This window comes from Podarcis cretensis, assembly GCF_951804945.1.
Source record: "Podarcis cretensis genome assembly, chromosome: 8".
In the NCBI taxonomy this organism is placed as follows: Eukaryota; Metazoa; Chordata; class Lepidosauria; order Squamata; family Lacertidae; genus Podarcis; species Podarcis cretensis.
In genome coordinates, this window is record NC_137177.1 from 78,920,175 (window position 1) to 78,937,380 (window position 17,206).

Consider the following 17,206-nt stretch of genomic DNA (forward strand, 5'->3'; position numbering starts at 1 on the left):
TGGATTTTTGGAAGTAAAAGAGTTAGAACCCCAGACATAGTAAATTATTCATCTCAAGAAGAGATGGGATGGGGAATACCGAACTTAGAATTTTACTATGAAACATTCCAATTGAAAAATCTAATAGATATTGGATATAAGGAAGGGATTAAATGGATAAGGCTGGAGAATAAAATAAATGAAGGAATAGGAAAAGAAGGGCTATTTAATAGAGATATTAACACGGCTTTTAAGAAGACAATAGGACCAAGGAAAACTGCGTTAGGAATCTGGAAGAACTGGAATACGAAATGGATGCCAACAAAGTGGTTTTAGCAGAAATGATACAAAAGATTAGGTAAAAATTGATTTTTTAACTGTTGAAAGACGAGAATGTAAAATTATACTACATTAAGATAAACTATTAGGATAAAAACCAAGCTGGAAAGGATTTGCTGGAATATTTAATTGAACTAGAATACAAAAAAGGGAGGTGTGAGGAGGTCAGGGAAATAAGTAAATGAAAGACAAAACATGGAAAGAGGGAAATGTTTTTAATTGTTCTTATTTTTCTGTATTTTGTATTTTTTGTTTTTTTTTCTTTTTTTTCGCATTTTTTCTTTTTCATTTTTGTAACTTTTTTGAAACTTTAATAAATATTATTTTAAAAAAGAAAGAAATGGATGCCAACATACTCAAGGTGGATGCCGTTAAAATATATGCAGGAGGGTCAAAGGGAACCTGGCTGGTGGAAGAAATTAGAAGATCAGGGATTTTATAAATTAAAAGATATGTTTGATGATGAGGGAAATTTAATTACAAAAAAAGTTTTTTTAGAAAAAATAGGAAAACAATATTGGCTGAAAGTGCAAGCACTTAATAAAAGTGCAAGCATTTAATAAAAATGGAAAGAGCAGAGGAAACGATGAGGACAGAAATGAAAATAGATATGATGCTGAACAAAAGACAAATGATGGAGAAAGGGATAGCATGGATGTTATATAAACTGATGATAAGCGACAAAGAAAGAATGATAAAGATAATTCAGATTAAATGGGAGCAGGAAGGTATGATCCATCCCAACACGGCCCAAGAACTGATGAAGAATATAAACAATATTAAAATAGAAAAGTATAAAGAATTAATATAAAGTATAAAGGCACATTTAAATAAATTTTTGAAGTATGGATGGCTAAATTCCCATCAGTACCTGAGAAAATGGTGCTTCTTCAGTTCTTCTTGATGACTTGGTAGTGGCTTGTGATGAGTATCAGACCTGAAAGGAGGTCACAGAGGAATTGTTGCACCTATTATGGGAGGCTGGATATTAGGCATCCCTCAAAAAGGCCCAAATTTGCCAAAAGACTGAGATATTTGGGATTTGACATTTCCCATCAACAAAGGGCATTGAGGCCTGAATGGAAGGAAGCTATTTGCATTATTAAAGAACCCACTAACCGCAGACAGCTCCGCAGATTCCTGGGAGCAGCAGGCTTCTGCCGCACCTGGATCCCAGATTTCAGTAACCTTGCCCGGCCCCTTTATGAAAGCACTAAGGGGAAAGAGAATGCTCATTTTGAGTGACACACCGAGCAGAGGGAGGTCTTCAATGCGTTGAAATCCAAGCTAATGCAGGCCCTAGCCCTAGGACTGCCAAACCCAAATAAGCCCTTTCAGTTGTATGTACATGAACAAAGGGGGGTGGCAGCAAGAGACCTGACCCAAAGGATGGGCAGCTGGAAGCGACCCGTGGCCTATTTGTCTGAACTATTGACTCAGTAGCTAAAGGATGGCCCCCTTGCCTACGAGCAGTAGCCACCACGGCTCTATTAGTCAAGAAGGCATTCAAATTCACATTTGGACAGAAAATATCAGGTGAATGTGCCACCTGCGGTCTTAACTCTTATGGAATACAAAGAGAGATACTGGCTTTCCAATGATCGCATGGCTAAATATCAAGGACTCTTGTGTGAAAACCCGCAGGTGCACCTGCAAATTGTAAATACCCTGAACCCTGCCACTCTATTGCCCCTCCCCGAGGCAGAGGACTATGAGCCCCATGACTGCCTCCAAGTAATGGATGAGGTGTACTCCAGTCACCCTGACTGGAAAGATGAGCCTCTGAAGAACCCTGATGTGGAATATTTCATGGACAGGAGCAGCTTCATCTGGGAAGGGAAAAGGAAGTCAGGATATGCAATAGGGACCCTAGAAGAAATAGTAGAGGTCAAACACTTTACCTGTAGGGACCTCAGCACAGAAAGAGGAGTTGTTGATATACTTGGTCTCCTTGAACCCATGGAGTTCCTTGATCATGATGAAGTTGATGTTAACCCTGATGTGCATCTTGACCTTGAGAAGACCAATGACAAAAGAAAATGTTTCTGTAAAGCATGCTAAGCAGATGTTTCAAATATATGGCGAAAATGTCACCCTTTATTATGAACACCCTAGAAAGGTAGCTGACATGTCCCTCATCCCAGGACTAATCACGGACCCTGACATTGTCTTGGCAGGCCTGCTGTATAATCAAAGTGGCCTTTTCGCGACACTTCCTTCTGAAATGAATGTTACCTCCTACTGATATTTCCGGTTCTCCAGAACCACCCAGGGCTTGTGCTTTTGTTGTTATGCCTCTGGATCATGGAACACAAATGGAAAGATTGGCCGCATGTCCAGCACCACCAACATAAAGGTTGGCTGGGAAATTACACACAGTGCACTGATAAGTTTTGGTTGTGGGGTTCCTTCAACTCCTCTTACCAAAGCAACACCACATCCTCAGATCTGTATCCATACTTTCCCCAATATACAGTCAACTTCACTGGACAGGGATCCATCTGTTGGTTCTTGTATGATGGACTAGCCACTAATTACCACCCTGGTAATTACCAGTGTGTGGGAATAGGTGCCTTTACTTTCCCTGTGACTGTGGAGGCTTTTCCTCATCTACCCTCTCCTAGAAACAGAAAGAGGAGAGAAGTCCAAGGGGAACAGTGCAGTGATGAGATTTTCCTGGCCCGGTCTGTGGGTGCTGTTGGTGGAGGCTTCGTTAGCATCCTCGCCATCGGCATGCATCTCGGAGTTGTGGCTGAACAAAATCGTGAAGCACTATTTGCCCTAACATGCAGTTTGGAGAAAACCATCAATGCCACTACACATATACTCTGACAGTTGCAGTCTGAGATTGAGAATTTGAACCAGATAGCAGCAGCTAATAGACTTGTTCTTGACTGTCTCCTTGCCAAATCAGGAGGTTTTTGTAAAATAGTCCCAGAAGGCAAATGCAGAGTGAAGTTTCATGACCTCAACAACACTATTGAGGACGAGTTGCCAAAATTACAGGCCCTTATAAATGATAACCAACCCAGTCAGAATCCTTGGGAATGGATGTGGTCTTGGGTCCCAGGAGTAGAATGGTTACATAGCCTTTTGACCACCATTGCAGTAGGAGGATTAGTCTTCCTAATACTTCTTTGCATCACCCCTTGCTGCATATCTCTAGTCAGAGGAATGGTGGCCCGAAGCATGAAGAATCTCACCGAAACCCACATCATGGCCATATACCGAGCCCTGCTCCCTCTGCCAGAAGAAGAGCATGAGTACGCTTGACTAATTCATGAAATGCCTCCTGAAAAGATCCCCTTGAGAGACACAGTTGTCTACACCAGGGTTCAACATGGGAGTCAAGCTGGAGAAACAACTGTGACTTGTTTCTAAGCTTGAAAGGGGGGAATGTGGCAAGGCCACCTGGAAGAGTTTTACCTTTACGTTTTATGTATAACCATGTATCCTAATAATGCTTAAATTGTTAAGGCTAGAAGTGCCTAAAATCTTAAGAATCAAGATTATATGCTTGCAACATACGCTTCTGGTTCCTTGTTGAATGATTTTTAAAAAATCTTAATGATTTCTTCATGACCTTTGTTCTTCATGACCTTTGTTCTCCTTACACCCCACCATATATGGTACATTGTTCCTATCTCGGTGTTACATCTCCAGTACACATTGGTTTTTTGCTTATAGATTTTTGCCGATTCCTTGGGGCGGGGGTTAGGTACGATTGGTAGATCATTTTCATTAGATCCCTTATCATATAACATGCTGTGAACTTGAGGTCAAATTTCCACAGCTGTTCCCATTGTTCTAACATTATGTTGTGGCCAAAATCCTGTGCCCACTTTATCATAACATCCTTTAGCATCTCATCCTTGAGTTCCCATTTCAAAAGTAGATCATACATCCCAGATAGGGTCTTTTTATTAGTTTGTACTAATTCCTTTTGTAATAATGACTTCTTTTCTCCCAAACCAATTTTCTTATCCTGATTAAATATATGCACTATTTGGTGATATTGAATCCAGCCGTTACAATACTGTTTAATTTCTTCATACAATTTGATTTTTAATTGGCCCTGTTCTACCTTTATTAATTGTTGGTAAGTTGCTCAATTTGTGTCCATGTTTGTCTTTTTTTACCATTATCATCTCCACTGGGGATACCCACCAGGGTATTTTGGGCTCTAATAGTCTGTGGTACTTATCCCAGACCTTGTATAATGAAATTCTGACTATATGATTTAAAAAGTCCTTATGCACTGCCACTTTGTTGTATGTTAGGTAGGCGTGCCATCCAAACCTCATATTCCAACCTTCTAAATCTAATATATCAGCCTTCTTCAAGAAGGTGGGGTTGTTTTAAATGGTTGTTAAATGTGTTATGTTTAGATTTTGTATTTGTGGGCTGGAGTGTTGTTTGAGGGCTCTTGTATTGTTTATTAGTGTGCATACATTAGTCTTGTGGCTATTTTTAGTATGTTTTTATTATTTTAATTTATATTATGTTCTGATATTTTTATTATGAATTTTGTGCCATGATTATTCTTATTATGTATTTTGTGCTTCGTATACTTGGTGTTGTGAACCACCCTGAGATTCAAATCAATAAAATCAACAATCAAAAACAACATCAACAAGAAACAAAACAACAACAAAAAGGTTTCCTACCACTGTGTACGGAGGGTCGTGAGGGCAGCACCACTCCTCTTGGTCGATCCTGATGGTGTTGATGTTCTTGGCGCTGGTCCAGACTGGATCCCGTGGAGAGCAGAAGATGGTATCTCTGCAGCACAACTCTGATGTTCACGTTGCCTTGGCCTGGAGCTACTGCGGATGTTCTGTCAGGAGGAGAAAGGGGCTCCTTGAGAAACGTCCCATCCAAACAGCCCACCAGGTGTCCCAACAGCCCACCAGATGCCTCACTCACCTGGCATGCAGCTCAGGAAGTCCTGTGGGTAAGGTTCCCTGTGAACACAGTAGAGCAGCCTCCTCAAAAAGCGCTGGACCCTGCCTTTCTGCTGATGTTTATAGGCCCGCTGCATGATGTTCAGGCAGCTCCTCCCTGTCTGCCTGAGCCCTTCTTCCTCGTGCTGCTGCATCTCTTCCAGCCCTGAAGAGAAGGAAAGGGAGAAAGGTTGAGCAAGGTGAAGATGCACAGGAAAAGAGCCATCCATCAACAATATGAAAACAGCCATCAGGTGTGTTTGTGTGTGAGAGAGAGCAGTGAAGTCACATTCCATTCCTCTTTGCATGTTCATCTTGTGGCACCTCTGTCTGAACATACATCTGGGAATTTGCCTTCCCCTGAAGACCTTTCTCAGCAGAAGCATCCCTCCCTGCCCTCCGTACGTCTCACTCACATGTGCCATAGGATGCCATGTCTTGATTGTGGATGAAACCGGCATCCCGAAAAGCCAGATGACCTAGAGAGACAGAGAGGGCAAGAAAAGGGACGTCATCTCGGTGCAAAGCAAGCAGAGACAGAGGCAGCTTGGCAGGAAGACAGGTATGCTTTGCTGCATCTAGAGGCCTCCACCCTTGCGAAGCACTCAGAGCAAGATCTGGGCACAGATGGAGGCCTACCTAGCAGGTGACCTGGGGACATGCCCAGCCTCCCTGCCATCATTACCAAGACATTTCTGTCCATCCCTACCAGGGAAGGACGTTGCTTGACTTACCCAGAAGCAGAGCTGCCACCCTGGAGACTGCTGGCAGCCTGCTTGCAGACAGCTTCGTACATAACAAGGCAGCACTCCGAAGGATGTCCTTGCTGAAGGTCTTGCTCTGTCGGCAAAGACAAAGGAGAATCGGCATCAGAGAGGCTTGAGAGCATGGCAGAAGAGCCTTGCACTCCCAAAGACATCCCTGGGCAAAGCTGCCAATGAAGCAGAGGGAACTTACCAGATACTTGGCAGCCTGGTGGAGAGCAAAGTGGAGGCTAAATTTGTTGGGATGAGCCCACCACTTGACTTCTGGGGCTAGATGGGAAAGAGCCCTCCTTGCGGCCTGCAACACAAGAAGAGAAGAGGGTTACAAATTGCAGTACATAGTCTTGGAAGCTCCTGAGAACAATCCCTCGCTCCTACTGCATAAGTCCATCTCTTTGGCCCTCACCTTGGCCACCTCATCCTCATCTTCGAGGTGAATGAGGACGACAACCAGTTCGTGAATGGCTTCTTCTTCTGTTGATGTTATGGGAAGCCTTTGGTCTCTCGCCCAGCCTCGAAGCAGCCCCAGATGTTTGATGGCTGATGCCCGGACGGAGTCTTCCTCCTGTAGGCAGAAAACATCAGAGACTGTGTTTCTCATCAGAGCAGTTTCCTTTCTCCTGCCCACTGGGGTGTTTTGAGGCTGCTCAGCCCCCTATCCTCCTCCTGGGGGAGACTGGGGGCAGGGGTGACTCTCCCCCTGTGTTTTCCAGGCAGGCTTCCAAGAGAAGGTGCTCCAGAAGAACAGCCTCCTGAAGCCAGAACATCTCCGCTGCACCCAATCTAAACCCCACCCTTCCTCTTCCAAAGCATTCCTTCTCCACCGTGTGTGATGTCATGTTTTCCCTCATACTCACATGGGCAGCCAGACCGAAGTAAGTTGCCACCAGCATCTTCAGCTCTTCCTCTTTCAGGTCCCCGGAGAGGTAGGCTTGGTCTATCAGCTCTATCAACTCTGGGAGGACATCGGCTTTTGCATAAAGGAGGGAATCCAGCAGCAAGAGCCGCAGAAGCGAAGGATCCTACACAAAAGAGAGAATCTTTTCAAAGGTCTGAAAAGCCTCATGCCTTTTAGCACAGGGTCTTCAGTATTGTGCCAGCAAAAGAGTGCTGGGCCATGATTAGAATCGAGATCTGTATCCCCCCCTCCCTCTGAGCATCACTTGCCATGTCAGAGTCCAGAAGCAGGGATATCCCTCTGATGCTGAGCTTCCGAACTTGCAGGTGGTCATGTTCCAGCCAGTTGAGGAGCTGCTCCAGTGTATCCTCACAGGGAAGCAGATGGCAGCTGAGCAGCTAAAGAGGCCCAAAGAGAGAGAAACTCTTCAGTGATGAGAGGCTGAGGCACGTTCTCCTTTTACCCACCATTTGCAATTCTGCACAGAGCAAACCCACTGAAGTGAATGGACCAAAGTTTGTCACGTACATCAAATCCAATGGGTCTGCTCTGAGGAGCACTAAAACAGGCAACAGTCCTTAGGCTCAAAATAGCCTTGACATAAGCCACAGAATTTGGAAGGTAAAGGCAACTGCAAGGTCCAAATTCTGATGAAGGCTGGTTGGGGAACCAAGGACACAAAGGGAGCTAAAGAACACAAAGACCAACATTCGGCAAAAACCAAGCCAGGGCCTCCTTGCTGCACACATTTCCTCCTGCACCTCAGTCCCCCTCACCTCGATGTAGATAGCTGCCGCGACTTGTGGCATTCCGGCAAACGCCTGGTCCTCGAGAGTAGCGGTGATATTTTCCACCATGGGAGGGATCCACCAGCGCCGCTTTCCGATAGCTCTGAAATGGAGAAGCAGATCTTGGTAAGGAAGGGAAAGACACTGCAGGAAGCAAACAGGGGCACAGTCCAACCCCGTGCCTTCAGCTCCGTTTGCCAGACCATTGGGGAAGGTTACCGTGTTCTTCCTCTTACCTCACCATGGCAGACAATCCCTGGCTGAAATTCTCCCGGCAGAAAAGTTGGTCGACGATGGCCATCTCTACTTCCTCTCCAGTGGTGCCAAGAAGGAGGTGCAGAACTTCCTTAGCCCCTCTGGAACCAAAGCAAGGCCATGATCACCAGGAGGGTCATTGCCACACACTCAAATTCTTTCCCCATCCTTCCTCCCTAGCAGCCTCCTGAAGGAGAGCCTCCCTTGGAAAACCAAGCTGGACTGAAAACCCCACAAGGTTGAAGGGGAAAGGACTCCATTGGTCCCTTTGCAACACACTACTCACCCGAGGAATTCCTGGTCGTAATGGAAGTTGACAACCATCCCCAGGAGAGCGATCAGCAGCTGTGGGAAGTTCTGGCGCACAGCTGCCTTGTAGTCCTCCATCCTGAGGATGGCGTGCAACAGGCTGGTGAGATGTTGCTGGAAGAGAGAGAGGTGCAAGTTACTTTCCCTGCTTTTCTGCAGAATACGGGAACCCCTAGATATTACCCTGGGAAGAAGGAAGCCAGAAAGCAGGTGGTTGGTCCTTACCACTTGGGTGGCAGATTCCGCCAAGGGGCTTTGGTAAATCTGCTTGGCCATGAGATGGATCAGTTGTTCTGGATCGGCCGATGCTAAAACCTCCTTCCAAACTCTCTCACAGTCTCTGTGAATGCAAAAACAAAAGCAATGGTCAGATTCAAGTCTTCTGCTTGCTGCCATGCTCCAGAGAGAGGAAATGGCAGCAAGGGCTTTCTGAGCAAGCCCTGCAGCTTGCCAACCTTCCCCTTAGCCCAGTCGAACCTGGAGGGCTCCATACCTGAAGAGAAACTGGATGAGATATTCCACCACTTTCACCAGGTGCTGGTGTGACAGGATGGACAAAGCAAAGATGGCCATGTCTCTGCCTTGCACTGTAGGCCCCTGGACGATCTTATAGAAGGCCTCCAGCAGCACCTTCACCTGTCAGAGAAAAGGAGAAGGTTGCTTGGAGAGTACAAGGAAGCAGGGCTGTCTGCAGACGGATCCCTCCATCCCTCATTGAAAGAGGGACCCTTGACCTGTGCCACCACAGCCATCTTCCTTCCATGGTACCACTCAGGGTCCTTGGGAGTATTGGACCCAGGCAGCTCCAGGGCGCCAGTTCCTCTATCCATTGTGGGCCAAGAGAAGAAACTTGCCAGTCTGCTCCCAGAAGGAGGAGAATTCCCCATTCCCTGAACCCATGTTTCTCAGGACCCTTGGCTGAGATTCTTGTCCTGACATTGCCAGGCCCCTCTCAACTAACACGTGTCCTGGCCACCCAATGGCATGAATTTGCCTCCCCTACACCAAGGCAGAGAATCTTCTTCTCTCCTACCTTTGCAGACACCTTACCTCCACTTTTGTGCCGCCAAACTGCTTGATGAATTCTTGCAGTAAGTGGGAGATATCCAGTGGATTGAAGCTGCTCTCGATAACCAGGTCTCTTGCCAGGAAGCACATGGCCTCCAAGAGCTGCTCCGCAGGGAGAAAGGCGCCAAACACCTGAAGCGAGAGAGGAAGGTCAGAGATGCCCACAGGGCAGGACTGGGGAGCAGAAAGCCCAGGTGCTGCCTCTGCAGAACCCAGAACATGTGGCTTGAGAGACCGCTGGGCCTTGTGTGAGAGCGACTTACCTTGGCAAGATTGTAACAGTTATTCATGAACAATTCAGGAACCGGTCCTCCGGTGGATTTGAGGACCTTCTGAGCTCTAAAGATGAGTCTTTGGTTCCACGAAGTTCGTGCCAGTGTCTCTGCAAAGGAAAGCCAAAGGGTTAGTTTGGGTCTTCCTCACCCCACCCCATACTGGGATGCATTCTTCCAGTCTTACCTTCATAGCGCTGCAGGATGGGCAGAAGATGACAGAGGGCCTCTGCTGCCCGCTGCCTGCACTCCACGTCCGGATCCAGTGCGCACAGAGAGGAAATAGCCACCAGCTGGCCAAGGGAGGATGCAGGAATGGCTTCCAATGGCTGAGAAGAAACCCAGAGAAGGGACTGATAAGAGAAGGAAAAATCACCATTTTTCCTATAACATTTTTATTAAATCTTCCAATCATTCCAAAACATTTAGCATCCTATACGGCGGGACCTGACAGGCCTCATAAGGACTGCTACTGCTGTGCTGCCCAGGGGGGCTCCCCTGCGTGAGTGCCTGAGGGCCCTGCTCCTGCCACTCACCACTTGGCCCAGGGCAGGGCCTGACAGGCCTCATAAGGACTGCTACTGCTGTGCTGCCCAGAGGACTCCCCTGTGTGAGTGCCTGAGGGCCCTGCTCCTGCCACTCACCACTTGGCCCAGGGCGGGGCCTGACAGGCCTCATAAGGACTGCTACTGCTGTGCTGCCCAGGGGGGCTCCCCTGTGTGAGTGCCTGAGGGCCCTGCTCCTGCCACTCCCCACTTGGCCCAGGGCAGGGCCTGACAGGCCTCATAAGGACTGCTACTGCTGTGCTGCCCAGAGGACTCCCCTGTGTGAGTGCCTGAGGGCCCTGCTCCTGCCACTCACCACTTGGCCCAGGGCGGGGCCTGACAGGCCTCATAAGGACTGCTACTGCTGTGCTGCCCAGAGGACTCCCCTGTGTGAGTGCCTGAGGGCCCTGCTCCTGCCACTCACCACTTGGCCCAGGGCGGGGCCTGACAGGCCTCATAAGGACTGCTACTGCTGTGCTGCCCAGGGGGGCTCCCCTGTGTGAGTGCCTGAGGGCCCTGCTCCTGCCACTCACCACCTGGCCCAGGGCGGGGCCTGACAGGCCTCATAAGGACTGCTACTGCTGTGCTGCCCAGGGGACTCCCCTGCGTGAGTGCCTGAGGGCCCTGCTCCTGCCACTCACCACTTGGCCCAGGGCAGGGCCTGACAGGCCTCATAAGGACTGCTACTGCTGTGCTGCCCAGGGGGACTCCCCTGTGTGAGTGCCTGAGGGCCCTGCTCCTTCCTGCCACTCCCCACTTGGCCCAGGGCGGGGCCTGACAGGCCTCATAAGGACTGCTACTGCTGTGCTGCCCAGGGGGGCTCCCCTGCGTGAGTGCCTGAGGGCCCTGCTCCTTCCTGCCACTCCCCACTTGGCCCAGGGCGGGGCCTGACAGGCCTCATAAGGACTGCTACTGCTGTGCTGCCCAGGGGGGCTCCCCTGCGTGAGTGCCTGAGGGCCCTGCTCCTTCCTGCCACTCCCCACTTGGCCCAGGGCGGGGCCTGACAGGCCTCATAAGGACTGCTACTGCTGTGCTGCCCAGGGGGACTCCCCTGTGTGAGTGCCTGAGGGCCCTGCTCCTTCCTGCCACTCCCCACTTGGCCCAGGGCGGGGCCTGACAGGCCTCATAAGGACTGCTACTGCTGTGCTGCCCAGGGGGGCTCCCCTGCGTGAGTGCCTGAGGGCCCTGCTCCTTCCTGCCACTCCCCACTTGGCCCAGGGCGGGGCCTGACAGGCCTCATAAGGACTGCTACTGCTGTGCTGCCCAGGAGGGCTCCCCTGCGTGAGTGCCTGAGGGCCCTGCTCCTGCCACTCACCACTTGGCCCAGGGCAGGGCCTGACAGGCCTCATAAGGACTGCTACTGCTGTGCTGCCCAGGGGGGCTCCCCTGCGTGAGTGCCTGAGGGCCCTGCTCCTTCCTGCCACTCCCCACTTGGCCCAGGGCAGGGCCTGACAGGCCTCATAAGGACTGCTACTGCTGTGCTGCCCAGGGGGGCTCCCCTGCGTGAGTGCCTGAGGGCCCTGCTCCTTCCTGCCACTCCCCACTTGGCCCAGGGCAGGGCCTGACAGGCCTCATAAGGACTGCTACTGCTGTGCTGCCCAGGGGGGCTCCCCTGCGTGAGTGCCTGAGGGCCCTGCTCCTTCCTGCCACTCACCACTTGGCCCAGGGCAGGGCCTGACAGGCCTCATAAGGACTGCTACTGCTGTGCTGCCCAGGAGGGCTCCCCTGCGTGAGTGCCTGAGGGCCCTGCTCCTGCCACTCACCACTTGGCCCAGGGCAGGGCCTGACAGGCCTCATAAGGACTGCTACTGCTGTGCTGCCCAGGGGGGCTCCCCTGCGTGAGTGCCTGAGGGCCCTGCTCCTTCCTGCCACTCCCCACTTGGCCCAGGGCAGGGCCTGACAGGCCTCATAAGGACTGCTACTGCTGTGCTGCCCAGGGGGGCTCCCCTGCGTGAGTGCCTGAGGGCCCTGCTCCTTCCTGCCACTCCCCACTTGGCCCAGGGCGGGGCCTGACAGGCCTCATAAGGACTGCTACTGCTGTGCTGCCCAGGGGGGCTCCCCTGCGTGAGTGCCTGAGGGCCCTGCTCCTTCCTGCCACTCCCCACTTGGCCCAGGGCGGGGCCTGACAGGCCTCATAAGGACTGCTACTGCTGTGCTGCCCAGGAGGGCTCCCCTGCGTGAGTGCCTGAGGGCCCTGCTCCTGCCACTCACCACTTGGCCCAGGGCAGGGCCTGACAGGCCTCATAAGGACTGCTACTGCTGTGCTGCCCAGGGGGGCTCCCCTGCGTGAGTGCCTGAGGGCCCTGCTCCTTCCTGCCACTCCCCACTTGGCCCAGGGCAGGGCCTGACAGGCCTCATAAGGACTGCTACTGCTGTGCTGCCCAGGGGGGCTCCCCTGCGTGAGTGCCTGAGGGCCCTGCTCCTTCCTGCCACTCCCCACTTGGCCCAGGGCGGGGCCTGACAGGCCTCATAAGGACTGCTACTGCTGTGCTGCCCAGGAGGGCTCCCCTGCGTGAGTGCCTGAGGGCCCTGCTCCTGCCACTCACCACTTGGCCCAGGGCAGGGCCTGACAGGCCTCATAAGGACTGCTACTGCTGTGCTGCCCAGGGGGGCTCCCCTGCGTGAGTGCCTGAGGGCCCTGCTCCTTCCTGCCACTCCCCACTTGGCCCAGGGCAGGGCCTGACAGGCCTCATAAGGACTGCTACTGCTGTGCTGCCCAGGGGGGCTCCCCTGCGTGAGTGCCTGAGGGCCCTGCTCCTTCCTGCCACTCCCCACTTGGCCCAGGGCGGGGCCTGACAGGCCTCATAAGGACTGCTACTGCTGTGCTGCCCAGGGGGGCTCCCCTGCGTGAGTGCCTGAGGGCCCTGCTCCTGCCACTCACCACTTGGCCCAGGGCAGGGCCTGACAGGCCTCATAAGGACTGCTACTGCTGTGCTGCCCAGGAGGACTCCCCTGTGTGAGTGCCTGAGGGCCCTGCTCCTGCCACTCACCACTTGGCCCAGGGCAGGGCCTGACAGGCCTCATAAGGACTGCTACTGCTGTGCTGCCCAGAGGACTCCCCTGTGTGAGTGCCTGAGGGCCCTGCTCCTGCCACTCACCACCTGGCCCAGGGTGGGGCCTGAAGCCTCACAAGGACGGTTGCTGCCACTGCTACTGCTGCCCAGGAGGACCCGGAGGGGCGCAGAGTTCTTTTTAAAATGTTTTAAAATTTTCCTTTCCCTTTTGACTTTTTTCTTATGTGGGGGGTGGGGTGGGGTAGATGTTTGGTTGGGCTTGGGAATTTGTTTGATTTTGATGGATTTGTAATTTTTACAGTTTTTTGTTTGTATTGTTTTATTTTCTGGGGTTTTTTTGTTATGTTTTGTTTTTGTTTAAAGATTTTATTTTGATCTTAAGGGGAGGGGTCAGGGCTGCCGGGGAGTGGGTCCCAGCCAACAAAATGGCTGGGGCATGTTCCACAGGGGGATGCGCTGGTCCAGTATATCTGAAGGAGCGTCTCCACCCCCATCGTTCCATCCGGACACTGAGGTCCAGCACCGAGGGCCTTCTGGCGGTTCCCTCACTGCAAGAAGCCAGGTTACAGGGAACCAGGCAGAGGGCCTTCTCGGTAGTGGCGCCCTCCCTGTGGAACGCCCTCCCACCAGATGTCAAAGAGAACAACAACTACCAGACTTTTAACTCACATATTCCTGGATCTTCTGCAGGAGGGCGGAAAGATCTTGGAGCGCCTTCCTTCGGATCTTCCCACTCTTGATCGTGGCGACGACCTCCGTAAGCCTGGGCTTCGGCTGTTCCTTGCTGACACTTTCAGGAGGAAGATCAGCCGCATCCTTAGAACATTTGGTTGGGATGCTGAGGGGAGAGAGGAGTAGCACTTTTGTAAAAAGGGTTTATTGCCTCCCATCCTTCAAAGACCCCAAGCACCACCACCATACAAATGGACCGGGTGTTTTTTTTTAAAGCAATTGATTATGGGGGAGAGGGTTAGCACAGGATTACCTTGGAGGAAGATCCTCCCCATCTTCCAGGCTGATTTCCAATATTTGATCTTCATCAAAATCAATTCCCTGTCCATGAGAAAAGAGAAAAGAGAAACAGGAACATCAGAACGTGAAGAATGGATCAGACCCATTCATGTTCTTGTGTTGATCAGGAAAGCGCAGATGAGGTAGGTTGGGAAACAAACTGAAAATCTCTGTCCTCCATTTCCTTAGAGACCTTATTCATCCTTCTATTCATTTAGAGCATTTGTACCCCTCTCTTAAGCCAAAAAGGCTCCAAGAGAGACTTCCATGAAATCAAATGCAAGAAACTCCCTAATGGCAGACTTCTATTGTAAGAAACAATCTGACCAACAGAAATACAACACACAAAGAAAGGAGGCAAGGAGGGTAGACGAAAAGACAACTCACAAGCTCAGGCCCCACCCAGTGTCTAAAATGCTGTTGTCATCTCTCCCACTGAGGCAGCCTGATGAAATGGCTGCCACCAGGTAAGAGTTGGGGGAGAGGAGACCTGAGGGAGCTGGCCTGTCTCAGCAGAGCCCATGGCGCTGTTCTCATCCGTCCTTCCTCCAGGAGCAGAGCTCCACCAGGGCTCCTGTCTCTCCCTCACCTGCACCTGGGAGCAGCCCTTTCCTGTGATGGAACCCTTTCTTTGACTTTGGATAGCTCTTTGCCAAACTTGGTGATACTGTAGGACCTGTTCCATATCTGCTATTGGGTCCCTGGAGCACAGATTCACACAAAGCGGCAAAACGTCCTTGCAGGTTTTTAACAGGGTTTTATTTGAAATGCATATGCAGAACAAAGGTACAAAGCGATAAGCTCGCAACCTGCACACCCCAGCAAGGGTGCGCCCACTTTTTATACCCCTTAGAATGCATAGACACGTGTTCACATGTAAAACATGTGATTTACACTAATAGCAATAAGATGGGGCTTTGTTTCTTGTGTTACCCTCCTCCTTTTCAGTTTGCCCCCTCCTTTTCAGCCTCCCCCTGTCTGGGGTTACAATAACACCCATTCAACTTTGATCTTATCTTCTATCCGCCTAAGCCAGACATTCCAGAGAGAGAGAGGCCCATTTTTACTCTAACATCTGAGAGAGGAGAAAATGCCTAAAAGAGTTTTTGGGATCATATTGAGGCATCTAATCATAAGCCTGAATTTTTATTAAAGCTTATATGTTTAATCAGGGCTTGTATTTTAAAAATGAGCTTAAAGATCTTCAAATGTTTTATGCCAGGCAGAAGACCAGCTGCCTAAGAACCTTGGCAATGTTTTTTACTCCTAGACAAGGGCCCCCCCTGATTTATAGCAGAAAACAATTCTCAACGTCGTAAAAAGGGAATTACAGGCTGACAGCCAAGGTTACACTGACCCTACAAATTAAGGGTGGATAAATAGTAAAATGAGCCATATCTTCTTCCTAAGGTTAAAAAGGTCAAGAGCAGTGAAAAAGCAACTGGTCTGGCTGGCAGAAACAGAGCATTTTTGGGAAGTCTTTTCTAAAGCTGTTTCTTTCTTAAACTAAGATCCTTTTAAGATTTCTTTTCCTTTTAAAAGGTTATTTATGTATTAAATATATTAGCTTAAATATAATTATGCAAAGGATTTAAGAAATGCTAGATTCTTATTTCATATAGTTGTAAGAGTTGTAACTATCCTGAAATTAAGTCAGCCACCAGCCCCCCTTGCCAGACAGGAGACGCCATCGAGCACTCCTGATATATGGTTGTCAGGCCTTTTGTTTAGAAACCTTCAAATGAAGGAGATCTCTCAATGTTGATGTGAACTCAAAATCCTTGACATATGCTTAAGATAAAAATTCAAGATTAACCATCTGTTTTGGAAGGCAATAGGGCAAGGAGGGCAAGAGGTGAGCTGGTAATTAAGATTCCTTGTTGAGACACATGTAAGATATATTACTACTTATTTGTCATTTATAGATAGCTTTTTATTTCCCATAAAAGGCAAGAGGAAATGGGTGTATCTTTTGTGATTGGTTCTAGCAAACAGCCAATAGGAATTTCAACCAGGCTGATTGGACAGAGGCAGCCACAGGAGGAGCAAGGGGGCTGGATTAAGGAAATATAAGTGCTGGCCAGAATGGCAAGAGGCCAGGCCAGAGCTTGGTAACCATATACCACTGTGCCTCATATTTATTTGTCTGACAAATAAATTACTATTTTAATTTCTCTATTGCTGTGTTGAATATTTCATTCCAGCTAAGCGTTAACCACAAGCAGGGTGCTACAATATAGAGAACAATATTCTAATGGCCCTTCAATACCATTAATCTAGGTTCCAGAGTTAAGTCCCCTGGCCATGGCAACCTCCACTTACCTCCAGGAGTCTTTGGGACGCCATCCTCTACTGTAGTGACTGCACGAAGGTCACTACAGGCCACCTCTGCCAACCTTGAGAAGCTGAGGTTGCAGGAACCTCAGTTCAAACTGTCACTGCCGTTGCTAGGCAACGGCAGTTGAGAACATGGAATTCCCGGCCTCAGTGCCAAGGCTCTAGGAGAGTCCGTGTGGCCTAGTGGTTAGAACAATTTTAATGCCATACAACGCTAGGGTGATATATATATATTATTTGAAATGTACAGTTTAATACTTTTTCTATTATTTGTATCCTGCTTTGCAGACTCTTGTTGTCTCCTAAAGAAGCTGACAGGATTGCTCCCCTGTACTTGCTTATGTGTTTGCCGTGCACATTTATGAACGTTTATTTTATATTTGGGACCTTTGAATTCTTAACTCTGAACTCTGGATTAATAGCATCTTAGGAATCTTCCAGAACGGCTAATTCTATTGCTGGGAAGGACTCAGTGACCCCAGTCTATTTTAGGAGAGAGGGTGGTATGGGGTTGGGGGCAGATGAGATGGAGCTGCTTGGCAGTGGGTGTGTTGTATGCAGAAAGCGTACGCTTCAATTCCAGAGGAACCATTCGCCTGGGGAGGTTGTAGCCAGGGGTGCTGCAACAAACAGCTGCGCAAGCCTTTGGGAGGCAGAGATGCAAGAAGGCATGGGGGGTGGAGA

General features: G+C 49.8%; 1 protein-coding gene across 1 annotated transcript; it reads right to left on the bottom strand.

Annotated features, from left to right (window-relative positions):
- Positions 1 to 655: 655 nt before the first annotated feature.
- On the bottom strand, positions 656 to 16,604 carry LOC307221971 (uncharacterized protein). The gene is made up of 21 exons (XM_079986926.1): positions 16,508 to 16,604; positions 14,160 to 14,227; positions 13,844 to 14,012; positions 9,803 to 9,944; positions 9,607 to 9,725; positions 9,326 to 9,475; positions 8,769 to 8,911; positions 8,501 to 8,615; positions 8,253 to 8,389; positions 7,948 to 8,067; positions 7,700 to 7,814; positions 7,193 to 7,321; positions 6,883 to 7,047; positions 6,432 to 6,590; positions 6,219 to 6,323; positions 5,996 to 6,101; positions 5,678 to 5,740; positions 5,245 to 5,427; positions 4,986 to 5,155; positions 2,110 to 2,331; positions 656 to 724 (listed from the first exon to the last, which is right to left on the bottom strand). Exons 1-19 carry the CDS (start codon positions 16,529 to 16,531, stop codon positions 5,142 to 5,144), a joined length of 2,226 nt encoding a protein of 741 aa, XP_079843052.1. The 5' UTR covers positions 16,532 to 16,604; the 3' UTR covers positions 656 to 724; positions 2,110 to 2,331; positions 4,986 to 5,141.
- Between the last annotated feature and the right edge of the window lie 602 nt (positions 16,605 to 17,206).

Excerpts from the sequence above, each read along its gene's own strand:
- LOC307221971 (XM_079986926.1), bottom strand. The coding sequence starts at position 16,531 with ATGGCGTCCCAAAGACTCCTGGAG. Across the intron at positions 14,013-14,159 it reads GGGGAGGATCTTCCTCCAAG|CATCCCAACCAAATGTTCTA; the intron begins GTAATCCTGTGC and ends CTCTCCCCTCAG. Across the intron at positions 8,068-8,252 it reads TACGACCAGGAATTCCTCGG|AGGGGCTAAGGAAGTTCTGC; the intron begins GTGAGTAGTGTG and ends CTTTGGTTCCAG.